The 22,492-nt window shown below is 39.9% G+C and overlaps 1 protein-coding gene across 3 annotated transcripts in view; it reads left to right on the top strand.

Moving 5' to 3' along the window:
- Positions 1-65: 65 nt before the first annotated feature.
- Positions 66-22,492, top strand: part of MTMR6 (myotubularin related protein 6) — a 30,593-nt gene continuing 8,166 nt past the window's right edge. For 2 of the 3 annotated variants that reach the window (XM_032099448.1, XM_032099449.1), the window contains exons 1-11: positions 3,501-3,614; positions 7,522-7,638; positions 9,589-9,751; positions 10,681-10,838; positions 11,545-11,673; positions 12,728-12,862; positions 13,934-14,066; positions 18,703-18,812; positions 19,860-19,985; positions 21,202-21,251; positions 22,047-22,247. In XM_032099448.1, the coding sequence (XP_031955339.1) occupies positions 3,570-3,614; positions 7,522-7,638; positions 9,589-9,751; positions 10,681-10,838; positions 11,545-11,673; positions 12,728-12,862; positions 13,934-14,066; positions 18,703-18,812; positions 19,860-19,985; positions 21,202-21,251; positions 22,047-22,247 (1,367 nt within the window). In that variant the 5' untranslated portion in view covers positions 3,501-3,569. Of the gene's footprint in view, positions 219-3,500; positions 3,615-7,521; positions 7,639-9,588; positions 9,752-10,680; positions 10,839-11,544; positions 11,674-12,727; positions 12,863-13,933; positions 14,067-18,702; positions 18,813-19,859; positions 19,986-21,201; positions 21,252-22,046; positions 22,248-22,492 lie in introns of those variants that run through there. The other variant, XM_032099450.1, reaches the window with a different exon arrangement.

The following is a 22,492-nucleotide window of genomic DNA, read 5'->3' as shown; positions in this document are numbered from 1 at the left end:
CGCATGGCGCCCGCCACCAACTGCAGAGCGAGCGGCGGCACCGAGCGCGCGGACGGACACCGGCCACGCTCCCTCCGCGCGCCCGCCGCAGTGCACCACGGGACGGCCTGACGGCCCTTAAAGAGACAGTAACCCCCGGAAGTTGGGTTGGAAAAGACCTCTGGGATTGGTGCGTCCACCTTATGCCCCAGCACCACCAAGTCGACTGGACCATGGCAGTGAGTGCCATATCGTCGCTTAAACACCTCAAGGGACGGTGGCTTCTCCACGGTTCTGATGTTTAATCTTTTTTCTTTTTTTTTTTTCTTTTAATCATCCTTTCTGTGAAGAAATTCCTACTGTTGCATGGTTCTGGAATCTGGGTTCCACGTCTTTCCAACCTAAACCTCCCCTGACGCCGCTTAAGACTGTGTCCTTTGATCCTGTCACTTGTTACCTGGGAGAGGAGGCTGACCACCACCTGGCTACAGCCTCCTTTCAGGCAGTTGTAGACAGCGATAAGAGCTCAGGGCTCCCCCCGAGCCTCCTTTTCTCCAGGCTAACACCCCCAGCTCCCTCAGCTGCTCCTCACAGGACTTGTGTTCCAGACCCTTCCCCAGCTCTGTTGCCCTTCTCTGGACACGCTCCAGCCCCTCAATGTCCTTCTTGTAGTTAGGGGCCCAGAACTGAACACAGGATTGGAGGTGCACGCTTCTGGCTCATGTTCTGCCACTGTCGACCAGCAAAGCATTGCCAGCAGGTCGGGGAAAGGATCCTGGTGAGTCCATATTTTTGTGTGCGTGACTGGAATGCCATTCATATGAGGAAAGGCTGAGAGAGCTGGGAGTCTGCAGCTTAGAAAGGTTCAGGGGGCACTTACATAATGTACATAAATTCCTGAAGGGAGGGTTCAAAGAGCACAAAGCCAGGCTCTTCCCAGCGGTGCCCAGTGACAGGACCAGAGGCAGTGGGCACAGACTGAAATATGAGAGGTTCCATCTTAACATCAGGAAACACTGCTAGAGGGACTGAGAACTTACCAAGTTGCCCAAATAAGTGGTGGTGGAGTCTGAATCTCTAACAATACTTAAAAACTGCCTGGACATGGTCTTGGGCAACTGGCTCAGAGGGGCCCTGTTTAGGCACGTGTCTCTGGAGGCACATCCAGAGACAACAAAAAGAACCATCTTCGAGGAATATCCTCATGTGCAAGACTCACGGACTGAAACAGAGGCCTGGGTAACCAGGGAATGGCTCATTTCCCACACACCTACTGTCACCCCGTTATTAGGAAAATTAATCCAAGATGCCACTGGTTTATGTCCAAAAAGGAGACAGAGGAGTCCTGTAATTTATTCAAGTAAAGGGAGAGGCCATGGAGCATTTCCCATGGGGTCTCTTAAATTGTTGGGGGACGCAGCCCCCTTTTTGTCCTAAGTTCCCAGGTGCATCACCCTCTTCCCCACTGGCTGAGGTACTCAGAAGGTACAGACTTCCCAAATTGCCTACTCTATGCCCCCCTTTAATATGCACCTCCCCTTCTGTTATATAAAGAAAGAAAAAGAAACAATTAATAATTCTATTAAGTCTTTGTTCTTTTTCTCTAGGTTCAGGAATTTAACATTGCCTTGGCTGAGCAAGGGTCTGTGTTGATTAGTAACCTTTTGCAGAACTAATAGTTTCTTCTGTTGCTTCCCTGTCTGTAAGTTCCTAGCCCTATCCACAAGTGGATTCACACGGTCTGTTTGTAAAGACACATTCGTCTTATTCCTTCCACCTGGGATAGTATCTGACTGCAAAAATGTATTCAAAGCAATGTATTAATTCAAAGCAATATATTAACAAACTGTAATCCCTAACAAAAGCTAGGAGGAGATAATCATTCAGCACGCACGGGTACGATTCTTAGACATCTCCATGGGGTAGAAGACAGGTTTGGCCCATTGACTGATCCCAGAAGTTATGATGGAGTCTTCCCTAATTTCTCACTCTTAACTCACTTTTATATTATTCCTTTATGTCTAGGTGGAGACTGAGTGACTTTAGTAATGTATCTTACTCAGTGAGGGGTGGTCGTACCTTGGCAGGGGGGTATCTCAGGATAGTACCTGAAATAACTTGGTGATGGGAACATGTATCAGCCCAAGGAGAGAGATTTCACCATGGCTGCTGATTCAACAGCAGGACCTCTTTCTTTATCTCCCTTGGTTTTCAGCTGCTGTGCGGCTTATCAGCTGGAAAACACCACCAAGTCCCCACATCTGCAAGGATTTCGACTGAGCCTGGCTGCGGGGTCTCCCCTCTGCTCCGCCCTCCGTTTAGTCCCCCTTGGGTTATACTGTGTGTGGGAGGTCGGGTGCGCCGACCGCGTTCCACCCAGGAGTAACACCCGTGTTTCCCTTGTACCTTCCTCACCGGTACCGTTTTACCCCCAGTCATTTTCCCACCCGGGAGTAACAACCGTGTTTCCCTTGTACCTTCCTCACCGGTACCGTTTTACCCCCGGTCATTTTCCCACCCGGGAGTAACAACCGTGTTTCCCTTGTACCTTCCTCACCGGTACCGTTTTACCCCCAGTCATTTTCCCACCCGGGAGTAACAACCGTGTTTCCCTTGTACCTTCCTCACCGGTACCGTTTTACCCCTGGTCATTTTCCCACCCGGGAGTAACAACCGTGTTTCCCTTGTACCTTCCTCACCGGTACCGTTTTACCCCCAGTCATTTTCCCACCCGGGAGTAACAACCGTGTTTCCCTTGTACCTTCCTCACCGGTACCGTTTTACCCCCAGTCATTTTCCCACCCGGGAGTAACAACCGTGTTTCCCTTGTACCTTCCTCACCGGTACCGTTTTACCCCTGGTCATTTTCCCACCCGGGAGTAACAACCGTGTTTCCCTTGTACCTTCCTCACCGGTACCGTTTTACCCCCAGTCATTTTCCCACCCGGGAGTAACAACCGTGTTTCCCTTGTACCTTCCTCACCGGTACCGTTTTACCCCCAGTCATTTTCCCACCCGGGAGTAACAACCGTGTTTCCCTTGTACCTTCCTCACCGGTACCGTTTTACCCCCGGTCATTTTCCCACCCGGGAGTAACAACCGTGTTTCCCTTGTACCTTCCTCACCGGTACCGTTTTACCCCCGGTCATTTTCCCACCCGGGAGTAACAACCGTGTTTCCCTTGTACCTTCCTCACCGGTACCGTTTTACCCCCGGTCATTTTCCCACCCGGGAGTAACAACCGTGTTTCCCTTGTACCTTCCTCACCGGTACCGTTTTACCCCCAGTCATTTTCCCACCCGGGAGTAACAACCGTGTTTCCCTTGTACCTTCCTCACCGGTACCGTTTTACCCCTGGTCATTTTCCCACCCGGGAGTAACAACCGTGTTTCCCTTGTACCTTCCTCACCGGTACCGTTTTACCCCCAGTCATTTGCCCACGCTCCCGCCATTCCCGCCGCCCTCCGCGCGGGGGCGCTGAAGGGCGCGCGCCGCGCTGGCCCCGCCCCTTTGCCGGCGCGGCCCCGCCCCGGAAGCGCAGCCGGAGCGGCCGCCGGCCCGGCTCTGTGGCGGCTGCGGGCGGGAGGCGGATGTGGTCGGGGGGTACCGCCATGGAGCACATCCGCACCACCAAGGTACTCCCGGTGCTGCTGCACGGGCGGGGGGCGGCAGGAGAGCCGCGGTAGCTGTGGGGCCGGGACGGCCTGCCCAGCCCATCGCGGCCGCTGCGGGCGAGGGCGTTGTTGTTTTCCCTCCCTCCTGCTGTTTTGTGGCTCGTGCCTCCCCGCGAGGGGCTCTGGAGCGGCCCGTGGCGCTCGAAGGGGTGGAGGGCTCGGGGCATGCTGCTCCAGTGGGGCCCCATGTCTGTAATAAGGGGAAGGCGCTAAAAATCCTGGTTTAGGGGGTTTTGTGGTGGAGTGGGGAGCAGGAGAAGCGAGCTGGGAGAGGACTGCAGTTGTTTTGTGTGCTCTGGATATGGTTCTGTGCAGCTTTTTCTAATTTTGGAGGCAAATCGGTTGTGAAAACAACTGATCTGGTTTTTTTGTTTTTGAAGACTCTAGTGTGTGTTGTTAAATACGCAGGCCGTCAGTGCATGTGTAATGTGTTAGGCTATTAAAAAAATGTCAGCCAAGCTGTAGTTGACATTTTGGACTTCTCTGACTTTTATTTCCTATTATTAGTATGTTAGTATTCTTCGTATAATGAAGATGCAAAAGGAAGGTTTTCTTGTTGTGACTAATTTTTAAGAAAGTTTTTAAGTCACAGCTTTTATGGAATTAAATTTCTAACAGTATTTTTCTCACCTTGCTCATCATCCCTGACTGCAAAGGTTGCTGAAAAGACTCCCCCTGTTTCTTGGGTCCTGGAAATTGTCAAGTGATTACTTCCTGAACGTGGTAGTCTGATTTTAAAGTGGATTTATAGATATGTTTAGAGAAGGAGTGTTCATATTATTGTCCAAATAGTGGATTTATAACCAATAATTACATAAAGGAACAGACTTTTAAATTTTTTGAGTAACAGCTTATGTAACTTTTATATAAATGTGTATAGCTACTTTTATTTTTCATATACACGTGTATATGTGAAACAGAAGGAAGGTCTCTGATGAAATTACTGTTAGTGGCACTTTATTAATCTTGCACCATGCTGACAGATTGGAGATAAAGTTTCTTTATCAGCCTGTTTATTTATAAACGTGTAAGTCCTTGTTTGGAAACTTAATATTGTATTGTTACAGTCAGTAGCTGATTTTGAAATTAAAGCTAGACTAAGGCCAACGAGACTTGATGATCAGAGTAGCTGTTTAAGTTTCAGACCTGAAATTGAGACTAGAAAGGCTGCAGGTTGCTGACTTCCTTGCATCAGATTGCGTTTCTGCATGTTTTTGGAGCGCTGCTAAGGAAAAAAATACTTCATATAACAATATAACTGAAGAGAGAAATGAGCTCTGAACACAGTTTGTAAGATGCAAGACTTACTACTTGAAGGAATTATTTTTATAATTCATACCAAAAAAAAATTATACATTCTAAAAAATCAGTGTCATGGTGAGAAATAGTGTGGTGATTTTTTTGTTACAACTGTGTTTCTTGCTTAGCTTTTTGTAAGCTGTTGGTTTATCGAATACCTAGATGGATTAAAATGCATATAGGAGAGCATTGCAGGTATAGGAAGCAAGAAAAGTAAAGTACAACCTGCACTGTGGGTCTTTAAAGTTCAATTTGTGTGTAGGTTCAAGTTGGATCTCATGCCAACTGTTCTGAGACATCCCTGCTTTGTCTATTCTGATGGCATTCCTGTTTTTTCAGTTTAGTTTAGTTAAGTCATAGTGAAATAAACTTGAAATAACAGTGCAGTCTTGTGTAAATTAACTGCTGTACAGGGCAGCTGTTATCCCCAGGAGAAGGTGATGGAATAGGTTTTATACCTCCTCCAACTTCAGTTTGCTGGGAATGGTGAAGTTAAAATTTTCTTAAAACTGTCAACACAGCTACCTGAAATTAAGTTAAGGTTTTTGTGAAATTAAACTGTCCAACAGATTTATGTTGAATATGGAAGTGAGGTCAATTTAAAAATAACTTCTGAGAGTTTTATATTTATATTTATGTAGTAACAAATGATCAAACTCAATTTATGAAGTGTGGTGGTGAAATTAAGAATATGTGGTTTTACCGTGAATCTTTAGTATCCTTAAGGATATTTTAAAGCAAAATGTAGTAGAAAAGACTGAAAATTCTTCAGTCAAATCTGTTTGCATATTTGACATCAAATCTGTTTTAGTGAAAATACTGCTGGATTTCTATTGGAGATGGAAAATTTTGCTTAGTTTGCTAAATGAAATTAAACAACAAAAAAATAAGCTGTACAATAACCTGAATCAGGTTTAAATGAATGTGTCATCTATGGAGGCTGAATCTAAATAGCACTTCAGTTGTCTTTAAGAAAAGTTTATCTATGACTTAGCTTACAGAATTCTTGAAGACTTTACCTGTTTAGGTGGAAGTTGGAGCACTAATGGCTGTCCTCATCTAACGTAGAAATACAGCTTTGAGAAAAGCTGCCTTGTTACACGGAGGTGAAGGAAACCTTGCATGCCAGGATTTTGTGGGTTGTGTTACTGGAGCAAAGCTGGAGCAGTTTCTGTGCACTTCTCAGTTTGCTGGGGAGGTGCAGTGCCAGGTACCGGAGCAATTATTGCTGCAGACCTGCCCAGTATGAATTCTGTGTTTTGGCTGTGGTGTATTCACTTATGCCACTCTATACCGGAGGACTGATACCTTGGGGGTTTCAACATAAATGTATTTTAAGGTACTGAGGCATGTAGTTTCCAATTTTTTAGCTTTCTAAACTGAAATCTAGAATATTATCGTAGTGTTGATTTCTAGTATACATTTGTATTTCCTTCATTCTATTTTGTGTTTGTTAAGTTGGTTTTTTAACTTTCAAAAGCAAAATTAGGCCTTTCTAGATCATAAGAAATACCTGGGTTTTTTCTGTTTTGTATGTACCTTTAGTAGGTAAATGCTAGATAGATTTGTACATAGGAATTAAAAATTGCTTTAACATCAGCACAGTAGATTTGGGCTCTTCCTTGTTGCCTCCTCTGGGTGCTGGTCTTGCTGGTGTGGAAGTTTTTGGCGTTCTGCCATGCATTTAATGGTAGCACATAGTTTTAACTTGGCATTAACGAGATAGTGCTGCCAAGAAATAGAGGAATGTGTGGAGATAAGCCATTCGCTGCACTCCTTTCCTGTTCTTGCACACAAAGAATCGGGTAATGCTTGGTTCAAATAAAGCACTCTGTGGAGCCCGTGAAGTTAGGAGGAGCAGATAAAATGCAGGCTATCTAGAAATAATTTTTCTTTTGAAATATTTTCCACAGGGTTGAGATAACAATGTTGATGGAATACCAGGAGTCATTGGCCCTTGTGAGGCTCAGGCCTGAATTATCTGCTTCAAATGCCAGCACAGTCCTTGAATTTCTAGGGGGCTTTTGTAATTATTAGTATAATGTTTGCATTTTGTTAAGAATGTGTTTTGACTATGAGGCAAGGTTATAATAATATAGATTTTTGAAGTTGGAGAATTTATAAAAGACAGTACATAGCTAAAATTGAAATCAGGAGAGCATAATCTTTATGTCTTGGAGCCTGCAGACAGCCAATAAAGCATGTTGCTGAGATCAGCTGTTAATTCAGTGCTGGCACCTCGATAACAGGAAATTTTTAGTGTATGTTTGCTGTCTTTTGGGGAAGCAGCCTAAAAGCTTAGTAATTAATAATTCTTCCTTGTAAAAAAGCCTGAAACTAAAAAAAGCTTAATACTTCTGTAATGAAACAGGATATTTGAACTAGTTGGTCTCAAAGCTTGTGACCACTATAGTTTGGCCCGAAGAGCCTTGTGTGTGCTGTGTTACGTTTCCTCCTACCATTTTCAAAATTGTTGCACAAACTGACAAAGCCTTTGCTAAGTTAGGATTTACATCTCTGCAAAAATTAAAAATTAAGTTTTATTCCCCACTCCCCTTTTTTGTTACAGGTAGAGCAAGTGAAATTACTGGATAGGTTCAGCACAAGCAATAAGTCACTGACGGGAACTCTGTACCTTACAGCAACTCATCTGTTATTCATAGATTCAAGCCAGAGAGAGACGTGGGTAAGGATAATGAATGCTTGCAGCTTAAAGGCATGGGCTCTCCAGATGCATTTGTTCTTCCTGATCTAAGGTTGAATTTGTTTACTAAAATGTTCTTTGTTGTTACCTCTACTCTCCTCCTTCATGGTATCATAATAAGTTAATGGTTCACAGATTATACTCTTGCGTGACACTGCTGCAGTTGAAATCAGGTCATGTTGAAAATTTTGACTTTTCCTCAAGCTGCTGTAATTTCTTCTGTAGCCTTAACTGGTATTTCTGAATGCATGTGTAGTGGTTTTCTTTAAATAACTGACTGGCACCATAATTCTGAGGCAGGAGTGGGAGACCTGATACATAGGTTAAGCATCAGGTTTAACATTTCAGAGTTAACTTACATTGTAATTAGATTGTATTTAGGTTAAATGAGATAGCAAAAATCCTAAGATCTCGGGTTTGGTGGAATATCAAAGATAACATGCACTTTTTTAGAGCAGTAAGCAGCTGTTTCTTCACAAGTGTTCATCTCTGGAATAAAAGGTTTCAGATGGGGCCACAGCTTTTTGTTGACCATTACCAGTGTTGTGCAGTCAAAGCTGGCTAGTACAGTAATTCCCATTAGTTTTTATGCTCAGTGCCCTGATGGCATACATGTGGAGATCAAGTTGTGGCTCCCACTGGAGCCCAGCCACTTGGCTTGAGTTAGTGCCTTAAGTCTTTCATCCTCCAGGATGAAATATCATCGCCCTGGCTGTGGTTATAGTTTTTTTTTTTTTTCTGTAGGTGTATTTTCCTGGATTACCCTTAATCCTGTATCTTGGTTATCTGACTAAATGCCTTGTGGTGCTTTCAAGAAAATTTATTTTTCTGTTATTTTTTCTTGGATACAACGTACAACTTTGTACAAACCAAACTGTTATCTTTTCCTACAGAATGGGTTTTTGGGGAGAACATGGTTCAGAAGCATTGCTTGCTTGCACTTCCCTATGCACTACATTAAAAGGTTTCATTTTGGGGAAATTGAACCTATACTCCAAGTACTGCATTTTTGATGATAATGCAAATACCAAGTATAATTATCATAATGTCTCCATGATAGTCTCTTTGTAAATGCATATTTGGCAGCATAGTTTTCATATGCCTGTCAAATTCTGATCAATGTTTAAGAGGATTTGATTGCTTCAGTGAGGTAATTGAAATTCTATCGAGAACATCTTGTTCAGTTGAGGTAATGTATCTGGACCTTTCTTCCCACAGTTGAACAGATGTTACTTTCCATGTGTTTACCTAAATCTTGTGTAGATTTGCCACACAGATAAATCTACGGAAGGCTTTTGTATGTCCATTGCTGTGGCAGTTCTGTTAAAGTGGTCATAAACATTTAGCTGAGAAACTGTCATGTTTATCTAATACAGCAAGTAATATAGGAGATGTTTTTCTTACGTCCTGTTTCTTCTGTAGATGTTAAATACTGGAGTTCTGACATCTTCAGGATCTTCTTTATCTTTCAAACATTGAATTCTTTTCCCTTACTTGCTTTATTTTGTCTGAAAATTCTGAAGTATGTTCCTGTAGATCCTTTAATAAAATAGATATCTTGTCTGGACACTGCCTAATGAGATATAAGCCTGTCAGTTAACAAAGTTAAAAGAAGACTGAACAACCACATTGGAGTTTTACATTTCACTTTTGCATTTAGAAGGATATTTAGTGTTTCTTACAAACACTAGGTAACACTTCAAAACGACAGAAGAGAATAATTAAATTTTTATAAATTTTAGTATCCTGATCAAAATGGCATTCTTGGATTTCTGCCTCTAAATGTATTTCTTTTTATAACTGACCGACAAAATTAATCAAAATCCATATTCAGCATTGCTTAGTGTGTTGTCTTACATCTGCTGATCTAAACAGTATGCTGTTCTTATTTTTCATCAGCATGCTTACTCTGTGAGTTTTTGTATGTCACAGATACTACATCATCACATTGCTGCAGTGGAAAAACTTCCCTTGACTACTTCTGGCTGCCCCCTTGTCATCCAGTGCAAGAACTTCAGGATAGTTCACTTTGTTGTACCCAGAGAGAGAGATTGCCATGACATTTATAACTCTTTGCTTCAGCTATCAAGAACAGGTAATACTTGTAGCTAAAAAAGCCTTTGCAGTATATGCATGGATAACAAGTTGGGGGGTGTGTGTGTAAACCATGTCTCTTTCATTTATTTTTTTTAAACACGTGTAATGTAAAGTCTTACATGGATTTGGTATATAAATAGTTTTTTTGATTAAATATTAATCTGCATAAAAATTTAGAGGCTTTGTTGTCTGGCTTTTGTATGTCATTAATGTTTCTTAACAGCATGAGAGATCCCTTTAGTTTTTTTTTGCATTTCTAGTGTTCTTCCTGAAATTGTGATTATAAATTTGTGTGGTCTCTCTTAATTGTGTTTCATAGATAAAAAACCCACTAAGCAAATCAGTTGTTACTAATTTCATGCAGTTTCAAAAATAAAGCTGAAATTTTGATGCTAGAATAACATTACCAATTCAGCTTTGCAAGAGACTTCTGTCACTTAGTATGGTCTTTTGCATTTTCTGCTTTGTGTTTAGAACAGTGCAAAGTGTCATCTGTGATAAGTAAATAGCATACTAGGAAAAACAAAATGTTGGAAAGCTTTTATTTTTTCAGGGAAACTTTAAAATTTAGTGTTTTAAAGGTCAGTAGGTATAAATTTCAGTTCTTGCCTCCCAAAATAGTTTGTTCTTTAAGTTCCTGTGAAGTCTTCTAATAATTTTGCCTTTTGCCTTAAGTTTGTCAGTCTTCATTTTGTGACCTGTGCTTTGCCCTTACGGCTTTAGAAATGTCTCTTCTGAAATAGGTCAAGCACACTCAGGAAAATTTTCATAACCTACCTCTGACTAAGTATCTGTAATTGTGTCAGTTAACTGTAGGATAGTTGCAAATAGATATTTCAAACGTGTCAAGTATCTGTTATTTAGTCTTGCTTCTGTGAATCTTGAAGCCTGAGACTTTCTCTCCATTACATATTCTTAACCTTTCAGCAAAATATGAAGAACTCTATGCCTTTTCTTATAATCCAAAACAAAATGAATCTGAGCAAGTCAAAGGTTGGCAACTTATTGATCTAGCAGAAGAATATAAGAGAATGGGAGTGCCAAATGCTTACTGGCAGTTGTCTGATGCAAATCGTGATTACAAGGTAAGTGTTGTAATGGAAACACATTCTGCTCTGCATCTGTTTCTGATGAGACCTACAGAAAACAGCCTAATACTATGAAATCACTTGGCTTGCAATATAAGCAAAAACTTGTAGGGAGAGAGAGTTAACTCCTTAACCAGTGTGCAATCTTACAACTTCCTGATTGAAGTTTTTCCTGAGGCCTCATTGAGAGAGCATGTGTGTATGGATGCATGGGTTCTTTGGGATTGTTTGGAGAGTATACTTCACTGTTGGAAGCTCAGCCCCAGTGATTCTGGAGCTCTGCAGCTTTGTGATCTCTCTCGTAACTGAGCAGGATTCTACTTTAGCATTTGCAGTGCTGGCTGTGGTGGTGTGGCTGATTCTGAGATTAGATTTCATCTTACTTTGTGGTCTGCAAATACTAAAAAAGAGGGAAATAATTGCAGTATTTTATCTGAAACACATTCTTAGCATTTCTACTGCAGAGTTGCCTGTTTGAGAATGAATGCTGGTATGGTGATGCTTGGCTGTGTAACTTGGATAGCAGTTTGTTCTACTTTATCCATGGCTTGTCTCCTTTGAGTTATTTACATGTGTGTAAAGAAACATCGTAGTGTTTATCCTTTGTGTCTTGATTCACCTTACATCTTTCAAATTGAATACAATAAAACTAGGGCAGACTTTGTACCTTCCCCATAAAATCGTTTTTGTCTGTGTCTTTCAGATTTGTGAAACCTATCCTAGAGAACTTTATGTTCCCAGAACTGCAAGCAAGCCCATAATTGTTGGTAGCTCCAAGTTCAGAAGCAAAGGAAGATTCCCAGTGCTGTCATATTATCACAAAAATAAAGAGGTATAGTGTGACTTCCTTTTGCTGCAAATGTGCTGAGAAGTGTTTCTTAACACTTGGCAGTAGTTCAAGGGTTGGTAAGGAGGTTCAAGTACAGTGGCTTGTGTGGCAAGGGTGTGACTCAGGATAACCCTGAATACAGCTGACAGGAGTGATGCCTAGCAGGATGCTGAGTAAGCCTAGGCAGTTTAAAAGAAATCCTTAAGTAATCAGTTGATAATCAGTTGAATCTCCTAAAGTTTTCAGGAACTAACATTAAGGTAACTGAAGATAGCTTTCTGTTAAGGGATCTGTCTTCCTTGGTATATCAGGAATAAAATCTGTTAGGTCAAAATAGTGGGAAAAAAACCTAAACAAAACCAATGATGGACCAATAAAATAACAGAATTGGTTCCTTAAGGAGTTATTTGCAAGGTAAAAAACCCTACAGAGTAGGAAATAAGATTTTGCAGAGAGGGATGTAAAGCAGCATGTATGAGTCTCAGCTGTGGAAGGAGAGGACTGTCACCTTGCTGAGTTAAAGATCTTGACTGATGAATGTGAAGCTACTAGATGGATTTAAACATAATTATGTTATTATTTAAACATTGGAAGATGTACCTGATGCCTTCTGAAATACAACATATCATTGAAAATTACGTTACAAAAATTACATTAGGTGATAACAAATTGCACTTGCAATAATAAAATCATGTCTGCATTAATAAAACCACGCTTAATTCATTCCATATTAAGCGAGTAGCTTGCTTTCCTAAAGTGTAGTTTTTCCAGCCTGTACTTTTGTGAGTTTTTATGTCCATTATGTAAACTGATACCTTGCCCGTGTAGATGAACCTGAAAAACTGTTTTGATGAACCTGTAGGTTTAAGATGTAGGTACTGTGTTGTAAGGTTTCCAAGAGATGCGCTTAAAAAGTTGGAACACCTGAACTTTATTCAGTTTCCTGGTGCTATCGGCTGAATGAAACAATTCGTTTCAGTGTCTTTTGAGATTCTGCAAAGCACTTCAAGTACAGGTGTTAAACTGATGCTAATTTGTTCTTTGTTGTCTCTGGTAGGCTGCAATTTGCAGATGCAGTCAACCTCTCTCAGGTTTCAGTGCCAGGTGCCTGGAAGATGAGCACATGTTGCAAGCCATCAGTAAAGCAAATCCTTCAAATCGCTACATGTACGTGATGGATACCAGGCCGAAGGTAGGTACTCTGGGTGCTACAGACAAGCCTCTCCTCCTGAACATTAGAGTACCGGGATAGAGTGTAATTCTGAAAAATTTGGAGTTAAGTATAAGCAAAAATGGTTTAAAGATAAGGTTAGGCCTCTCTTCAGGTGTTTAATTACTTGCTTTCTTAAAGAAGTTGAACCTGTCCCAGTAGTCAGCTAGAATCCACTGAATTTTGAGAGGTGCATATAAAATATACTTAAATCGTAGTTAAGAAGTAATAGTTGAGTGGGATCCAAGTACTTTAACTGTTTGAAATGAAATTCATGAAATGGTGAGCTGTGATGGGGTTTCTTTTTGGAATGGGAGAGAATACTATGTTCTGTGTCTCAGAAAGGAGGAAGTGGGGGAAATTCTGTTGTAACATTCTGAGGTCATCATAGAATGGCTTGAGTTAGGAGGGGTCTTAAACATCATCTCCAACCCCTCTGATCAGGTTGTTCAGAGCTCTGTCCAATCTGGCTTTGAACGCTTCCAGGATCCACAACTTCTCTGGGCACTTTTCCAGTGCCTCACCATCATACTTCATCACTGTTTAATTAAATTAAATTCTGTTAATAAATTAAGTTGAATTATGTTATGACCTGTGTTACAATCTGTGGGTAACTTTCACTCTTTATACCCATCAGCATTTCAGTTAGTATTAATTTCACTCAAGTGTCTGAACACAGGAGCTGAAAATGTCTGGGTCTTACTCTTTCCTTTGTAGATGAGTTGTTTTGTAGTGTCTTTGCTCAGAAATGTTTGGACACAAGTAAAGCTTTATTAGTTAGGAATCTGGAGGAGAGGATAGAAATTACTAAATGCATTATTCAGATGTATCAGTTCTAAATATAGACTATTTCTTTTTTTTATATCGATACTGTCCCTTTCTTCAGTGCTTTCAAGCTGGTTTGCCACAAATTGTGCATTAGAATCTGTTTATACTATGTGCTCTTGTGTTTTTTTCCCAATGTATTCAATTGAAATTGCTTGAATTTTGTTTCTTAATTTAATATTTTTATCCCAATAATGTTTTTCAGTATTTTTATTTTCCTCTTTTAAGCTTAATGCAATGGCTAACAGAGCTGCTGGGAAAGGCTATGAGAACGAAGACAACTACTCAAACATCAGGTTCCAGTTTGTTGGCATTGAAAATATTCATGTAATGAGATCTAGCTTGCAAAAACTGCTGGAAGGTATGTTTTAACTGTACTAAAACAGTGTATTTGAAAACAGGATAAGTGTTTTTCTGAAGCCTTTAGTAGTAGCTTTCACAAACTGCGTTGACATTTCTATGTTTTATTCCAGCTGTGTGTTTAGAACCAGTTTGCTGCACTCTGTGGTAACGAATTACCTTAAACCTCGACCTTCAAACTGTAAACCCAACTGAATGGGGTTATTTTGAAGAAAATTGAATGGCACATACATCTTTAGTGAACTTTATTAGTATGTCAGTGAGAAAGACTGCTGTGTTTTCCAAGTGTGTGTCTGTAGATACATTTTCATTTACAGAATATCATTTCTTCAAGGAGTACTTTGTTCCACAGCATTCACAATAAGCATATGTACAACATTTGAGCTCCTTGACCTGGTGAGCCGCTTGAGTGCTTGTAGGTGTTTGTAGAGAAGGGGCAGGAGGAAACAAGAGCCACTTCACCATACCACTGCCTGCCTCCTGGTGGTGAAAATGGGGAGGCAGAAATGTGTTCATAATTGTGTTAATATTTTATTTAGGTAGACAGCTGAAAGAAAATTTAAGACATTTTGTTTAGTACCAATACTGAGATTAGAATACAGTAGCAGAAGTGAGGTTTCCACACCTGACAGACAATATCTGTGTAAGTGCTTGGCTTCTAGAATTATGCAAGTATTTCCAGTCGTGGAGAAGGTTTATGCTTGTATGGAAGCCTATTTTGATGAAGGGATCCTGGCTACATTAATCAAGATATCTTACAGACTAGTGGTGTAGTCTTCACTTTCATTGATTGGATGTGCTGCTAACCTATTCTTCAGGCCCTCTGCATGGAATCCTACTGAGCTTTGATAATACGTATCTTTCTGGTTATTCCTGCATGTGTTTTTTTCCTAAAGGAAAGATGAGAAGCATGATCCTGAGCTTGAGTTTTTAGATTTGACATAATCCCCCTTTCTCTTACTAATACGTTCAATTCTAGAAAACTAGCTAATAAATCTTAATTGTTATTTTTATTTTTATTGGGAGGCCTGCTACTGTGTAATAATGTCTGATGCAGAAGTGTGTGCATCACACAGTTAAGCTTCACAGACTTCATATTCCTTTCATTTGAATTGGCATCCCACCAGCAAAACTTAGTAAATATGTTTCTGTAACTTTCCTTAAAGATGGAATATGTTTTAGTTTTTCCTTGTGTGGAGAATTGGTTTGTTTAAACACTATTGAACAATGTAATGAGTGATCTCTATTGCTTGTTTTCCACATAAGTTTTTTTAGTAAATGAACTCAGTTGTTCTACCTCTGTTCAGTCTGTACTGAGATTCACTAGAGTTTTGCTGAATTCCACTCTAGAAGTAGGAGCCTCTTCAGGGGTAGGAAGGACCCTTAAAATTTAGGGATGTATGCAATAATTTACTCTTCATCCCCCTCTAGAAATGTGCCATTGGTGGGATGATCAGGGAGAAAATGCCATGAAAATGGCTCATAGCTTGAAATGAGGAAAATGCCATTTAGCTTCTGTGTACTCATTTCCCCTGAATGTGCTGAACTGAACGTTCTCAAATCAGAGCGTGATACCAGTGACGCTGTTTGTTCAAGCACCACTGTAACTGGGACTGCCCTCAGTTGTTTGGGCTTTTTATACCAAACAACTGTTATCATTGTTTGGTGTGTGTCCTGCTCCTCGGCTCTGTGTCTGTCTGCCTGATTTCCTTCAGAACCTAATGATTCCAGTGGCAAGCCGAATGTGAGACGTAATCCTTCCCAACATCCTCTTGTAATGGGACAACACCATGGAGCATGCTAGGGGGATTTACAGTCTATTCTTCATTTTGGATTCAGCTGTTACTCAAATATCTTGCATGCAGTGGTTCAAAACTTTTCTAAAATAGTTTTCTTCAGCATGAACATAATGACTCTGGCCCCCAATGAGCAGACTACAACACTCATGGGCGAAACTGCACATAGGCTAAATTTGTAGCTGTGATATTAAATACAAAGTTCAGTTTTTATATATTTAAATTACAAAGTTGCATAACAGAAGAGATTGAACTCTGATAAGCAAAAGGATTTTGTGTATATCAAGAGGGAGCATTTCTGCAGATGTTTGGGGGAAAAGCCCAACAGATGCTGCGATCTGTTGCATATGTTTTTATGGTGGAAGCGGGTTAACTGAGGCCATTTTGTGAGTTATGTGGAGTTTTCTGTATAGGGAAAGGGATTAGCTAGGTTTTTTTATTTGTTAAAAAACAGCCTCTGTCTACAACCTGCTGTGCTTCACTCTGCAGGTCTAGTCACCTCCTGAACTGCTGCCTGAGGCTTTGCTAGTAGTGTGAATAATGACAATCGGACAAGGGAACATTGAGGTTTTGGGGCTTACATCCATGCAGGGCTTGTGTTTTTTGTGATGGGATCCATATAGGCAGAACTATCTTGAATCTCATTTATTGTGAAGTAGCTGAATTAACTTAGTGGTACTAAAATGGTACCATAAATCATCTTTGACCTTTCAGAAGACCATAAGGAACTGGAAAATAACTTTTTTCAGCATTTAAGAATTGGAACAGTATCAATGCAGTTGATTGAATCACCAACCAGTATAAAAATGCCTGTGTTAATTAACAGAAATGGAAAGTAACTCTTGGGGCTCAACATATGTGTTCCCATCTCTGCCTTCATTTATAAAAATATAGAAATCTAGCTAGAAAGGGGAAATACTAGTGGTGAAATATTTCTGCCACGCTGAAAATTGTGATCAGAAGCAGATTTTGACAGCAGTATCTGGGTGAAAACAAACTGAGGGCTGGAAGCCTGTTTATTTTCTAGCTGGAAAGCTTGTGCTTTATACTCTTTAAGTTACAGAATGTGTGGGTGTGCTGCCATGAAGAGTATCTCTAGACATGGCTTCGTCTGTCCAGTTCCTTCCCTGCAGATGTTTGAATTTCCAGATACTTGACTATTTTCAGTTTCTTTCCTTTACCAAAGAGTGGTGGACCTGTTTGTGTACTGTTGTGACTGATGAGGTGTATGGAACCACTGGTATAGAGAATGACTTGATCCATTCAGCTAGCTCACATTCTCATCTGATTTCCTTCACGTGCTAGATCTTCTGGAAGCAGAACTCTTGCCTAATGATGCCTTTCAAGGACAAAGGAAAGCTGGCTTGCTTTTAGTTCTTTTACTGATACTTACAGACTAACCTTTAAAAGTAGGTCTTCTGTCCTGGGATTTCTTGGTGTTTTGTTACCTCATTGTGCTGTGGTTTGCTAGATAGTTTTGTAGATGATGAAGATCTGTGGGTTTTAGAAAAGGTGCTGCAATACTTATTTGGAAGCCTGTCATTCTTCTAGTATTTAGCAGCACCTGGCACTATGAATCTTCCTGAGCAGTGGGAAGTGTACCAAAACTTGTTTGGCTGAAAGCTGAGAAACATCTAGTGCAGATACAGGAAAGCTCTTTGATGCAGTGATTTGAGTTTATAGCCCTCATTACATCAGGGGACTTGATTGAATATGAAGCTGCATCACAGAATGATTTGATGAATTTTGTTCTCTACTTTTGCTGCTGACTCACTTCCTTCCATGGTCAGATATAAAGATGATTTTGCAGCTGTTGTATCCCTACTGCTGACTTTCATCTACAGAACCTTTTTATTTTCATCTGGGGCCCAATGCTTTAGAATCGTAGAATCATTTAGGTTGAAAAAGACTTGTAAGATCATCAAGTCCAGCTGTTAAGCTTAGTGGAAAGTAGGCTTCCACTGTGGAAGAGGCAGGTATTTTTGTAGCTGCCAGCCTTGGGTATCTTCTCTTAGAATTATATAGCTGAAGTTATGTTAGCCAGCAAATTTTTGTTTTAATGGTCAGAAGTTTGTCATGTTTGGACAGTAATGTAACTGTGTGAGTTACTATTCAAAATTGTACAAGAACCAGGTTACCTGTCTCACATGTGAATTGGTGTCTGTGTGTGAATCTTTTGGTCTACCTCTGCATCTCTTGCTGCTACACTGCAAAGCATTTTTCCTTTAATTTAAGTTCTTCCTTGCCCTCTGAATTGACATTATTGTTACAGGATCCAAGTATATTAGGGAAGAATGGTAGAGATCAGTCAGAAATGTAGTGTGTCAAGTCCGAAGGTAGACAAAATCTCAAATGGATTTGATTTCGTCCCTGTGTTCTTGTACTGCACTTACTTTATTCTCCTAAGCAGGGTGGAAGTGATGAAACTCTGGCAGTGTCACTGCTCTGAACTGTGTATATTGTCTGGATGCAGTTACTTCCCTCCTACTAGTAGTAATTAAGTTTCCAGTAAGTCTTTGGCATTTGCATTGCCTTCCTTGGTAAGACAAGAGTAAGGCTTCCTAGTGGGGATAACCACTGTATTTACTTGGAATGTCATTTTGTTAAAAAGACACAAAGATCGTACTCTTGTCACTCGTAGTTATGTAGTTCTGCAGAGTTGAATTCTGACTGGACAACATTTTGTAGTACCCCTCCCTTAACCATTTGATTCGAAATGAAACCACCACTCAACTTAGAATATAGTGGATTAGAAACAACATGCATTTATTCTTCTTTCCACATTGCAGGGTGTAGATATCTGCAACTGCTTAAGGCTTTTTAACTCTTGGTTTCTTTCAGTCAGTGGCACAAGGGGTTTGTCTGTCAATGACTTTTTGTCTGGTCTGGAGAATTCTGGATGGCTGCGTCACATCAAAGCTGTGTTGGATGCTGCTGTCTTTCTAGCCAAGGTAACTTGCATGAAAAGCTGAAACCTACCAGAAAAAAATATGTTTAATATTATGTAATGTATAAAATTCTGCAACTGACCTTTTTGGAGGTAGGTGCTTAGTATATAGACCAGTACATCTAATATGCTGGTTAAAGTATTATGTGTTTCTTTATGTTTAGAGATATTAAATATTCCAGCTAATGTTCTGGGATTTTTTGAATGCTATTTGGTCAAGTTGTTGGGAGACAAAGGGATTCTTATGCTTCCTGCTTCTATAGGTATTTTTGAAAGGTGTAACCAGTTTAGTGGTGGATGGAACAAACTATTATTCAGCGTATCCTGAAAAATAGAACCGGGGCAGTAATTGTAGAGCAGCCAAGGTGGCTATGCTGACTTCATTTGGCAAGGAAATAGGATTCTGTGAATAACTCAGAGGAACAATTGCCTTTGCCAAGCACTTATGAAGGCAAGGGCTTGATCTCATGGGAGTGGGTAAAGAAAAAACCTGGATCTTTGTTTTTGCTAGGTCAAATAATAAGGAGTTATCTCAGTTAAAAGTGGGTGATGGTCCCAAAGATGACCCTCAAAAATGTCTGAGCCAACAGGAGTTGATTTCTCAGCAGAAGCTAATAAGCATTTCCTAGGCCTTTAGTTTTATGTAGCATAATGATGAACAAGTGGTATCCTTAATGATGTGTTGATGTCGTTTGGTTTTTTTTAATCTGTACTCTGTAATGTGCAATCTAATTATTGTTAGGTTTTCTTGTCAATTTAGTTTTACGAGGGAGAGAGAGAGAGAAGGGGGAACCCCTGAAGAGGTTGGGGTATGTAAAGGTGGTAGTTGAATTCCTTTTCTCTTCAAGGAGTTCTCTATACTTCCATGAAGAGAAGTTCCTACTTTCTGATAATGTTAATTCTTTTCCTCATAGTAAACATTTTCCTGGCTTTGTTAAATAAGATGGCCTATGCTATGAGTTGGAAATAAACGTAGTGTTTTTATTTATTTACTAGTTTTTCACTTCTGTCTATAAAAGATCATTGATTAAGAAACAACTGTGTTTTGCAGGCAATAGCGGTTGAGAGTGCAAGTGTACTGGTGCACTGTTCAGATGGCTGGGATAGGACTTCCCAAGTTTGTTCTCTTGGAGCTCTCTTGCTAGATTCCTATTACAGAACAATCAAAGGATTCATGGTAAGTAGATGTTGAGTTGCAATGTTGAGTTTTTCCTTGGTAAAGAAAGGGTGTAAAATGTTTGAGTGTGAAAGGGAGCAGAGTAAACATGCTGTTTGGGATTTTTTTTGTAGTTACAAGTGTAAAATGAGATCTGCAGCATATTGATAAATATTTCATATAGAAATAGTTTGCTACTTGAAAAAAACATTCATTTAAAATCTAAAAAACTGAAATACAAATAGCAGATTGCTTTAGTCACCCTGCAGAAATGTTGCAATGATTGCCTTTTGCATCCAAACAAGTCCCTTATCTGTGACATAGAAGGATTCCAAAGTGCTTATGTGAGGTAGCCCACGTACTAAATTACAGCAGCTCTGTGTTTTATCATTTGTCTCCAAACCAACATTTTTAAAATCTAAAAATGACAATTCCCCCCGTGATAGAGACTTAAAGATGTCTAAGCAGTCTAAATTTCTTCATCTTTTTGTAGAGAGAGAAGAATTTCAATACAATTATTCCAAATTTTAGACTAGGAAAATCAACAGTGTCCTTCAGTGACAAGGCAAGGTGTTATGGGAACTCCTCAAAAATATTACATAAAACTAGTTCAACGTATTGGCTAGACCTAACTGCCACAAATATTACAAACATTGAAAGTGAAGTTGAGGAAGAATTAGAAGAGGATTAATTTATTGTAAATAGTGAGAATGTGTGTAATCTTTAGGGAAGTAATTTAATCTTTTTGGGTTTTGATTAATCCTTGCTTTCACATGAATTTCTGTGAAGGTCCTGTGTTGTTTTTGGTGCTTGATAGTGAACAAAGTGATAAAACAAGCTGGTGTGGATATTAACAAACTTACTGCTGTAAATGTTAGAAAGAATATATTATATGGTTTTATGTAAACTCTGATAGCAGGCATGCAATTTTTCCTATTCTTTGCCACAGAAAGGTAATAAACTACTAGTGAAATCATGCAATGTTTTTCTTAAAATTATCAGGTACCTGATTAGCAAGTTGCTTAACTTTTTTTACTAGTTTTAGAAATGTACTTTGAGAATCGTGTGAAAAACTTCCAAGAAAATCAAGAAGCTACAAAGTGATAAATAGTTCTTTCTACTGTAGCTTATTGGACTTAGATTTAAAGTACAATATATTGATATCCTGTGGGGTTAATACTGTAGGTGTAAGATTGAGTAATATTTTACATGACATTTTGGTTTTTTTACCCTCCAGGTCTTGATAGAGAAAGACTGGATCTCTTTTGGGCACAAATTCTCTGACAGGTAGTTCACTCCTCCGATACAGGAACGTGTATACAGTGAACCGAACTAAGTATTTTTAAACAAAAGACAGCTTATATTTCTAGACACACTGCACCAGTTCAGCAATGAGTAAGCTGTTTTCAGGAGACAAGGCACTCGTCTTGCTGTCTACAGTGAATTGCAATTTATTCGAATACCTGTTGGATAATTGATCTTTATTGCAGACATAAATTTTTAGTGCTCCTGGTGCCTTGTTCTCAGAAGCTGATGACTGCAGCAAGGTCTGCACCTATGTATAGACAGTGCAAAACCAATCTAAAGCTACATCCCAGATATTTAGGCAATATGAAACACATAGTTTTGATATCTTTAAAGATAAGTTTGCATTTACGTTTACTTTGATGATGAAGTCACGCCTACCTTTAGAAGTCCTCTATGTTAAGAGTTCTGTTTTTTCCCTTGATCTGCCTGTCATCACGTATGACAATAGCCTTGCTGCTATTTACTGCTTATTCATTTGCTTTTAGCTGGTATACTCCACATGTTGACTGTGACTGTTAGACACAAAGGAACTTAACTGTCTTATGTTGCTATTTTGTACTTAATATAGATGTGATTACTTACAAGTCAGAAAAACAGGTTAAATATAGACTTATTTCTATTCAAAAATTGTCCCAGTTCTTGAAGTTAGGTGCTCAATTTCCAAATCAAAGCTAGTGTCAAATTAAGGTGCCGTCGTTTAAAAACAATTGCAGCTAAGACTTTCTTGATTTCTAACTTAAACCAGTTTCAATCTGTTTATGGAATCTTTTTCAGGTGTTGTCAGTTGGATGGTGATCCGAAAGAGATCTCACCAGTGTTCACCCAGTTTTTAGAAAGTGTGTGGAATCTGACTGAGCAGTTTCCACAAGCCTTTGAGTACAATGAAGCTTTCCTCCTTCAAATCCATGAACACGTCCATTCGTGCCAGTTTGGTAACTTCCTTGGAAACTGTCAAAAAGAACGAGAAGAGCTAAAGTAAGCAGGCACATTGTAATGTGTCTTTCGTTTATTCTGGAAGACTAAGAACTTCCATGAATCTTCTTCATTTTAGGCTCTGAATAGGGGAAGGATTGGTAGTACTGAAAACTATGTTGAACTGCATCAGGGGACAGCAGTGCTTCTTGTGCTTTTACGTGCTGAAGACAGTCTTTCTAATACTGGGAGAAAATCACGTGCTTCATTTTCATAGGGAAAATTAAAGTATCTTTCCTCCTCATCTA

Source organism: Corvus moneduloides, chromosome 2 (assembly GCF_009650955.1).
Source record: "Corvus moneduloides isolate bCorMon1 chromosome 2, bCorMon1.pri, whole genome shotgun sequence".
Classification (NCBI taxonomy): Eukaryota; Metazoa; Chordata; class Aves; order Passeriformes; family Corvidae; genus Corvus; species Corvus moneduloides.
This window is presented reverse-complemented; position numbering and strand designations above follow the sequence as displayed.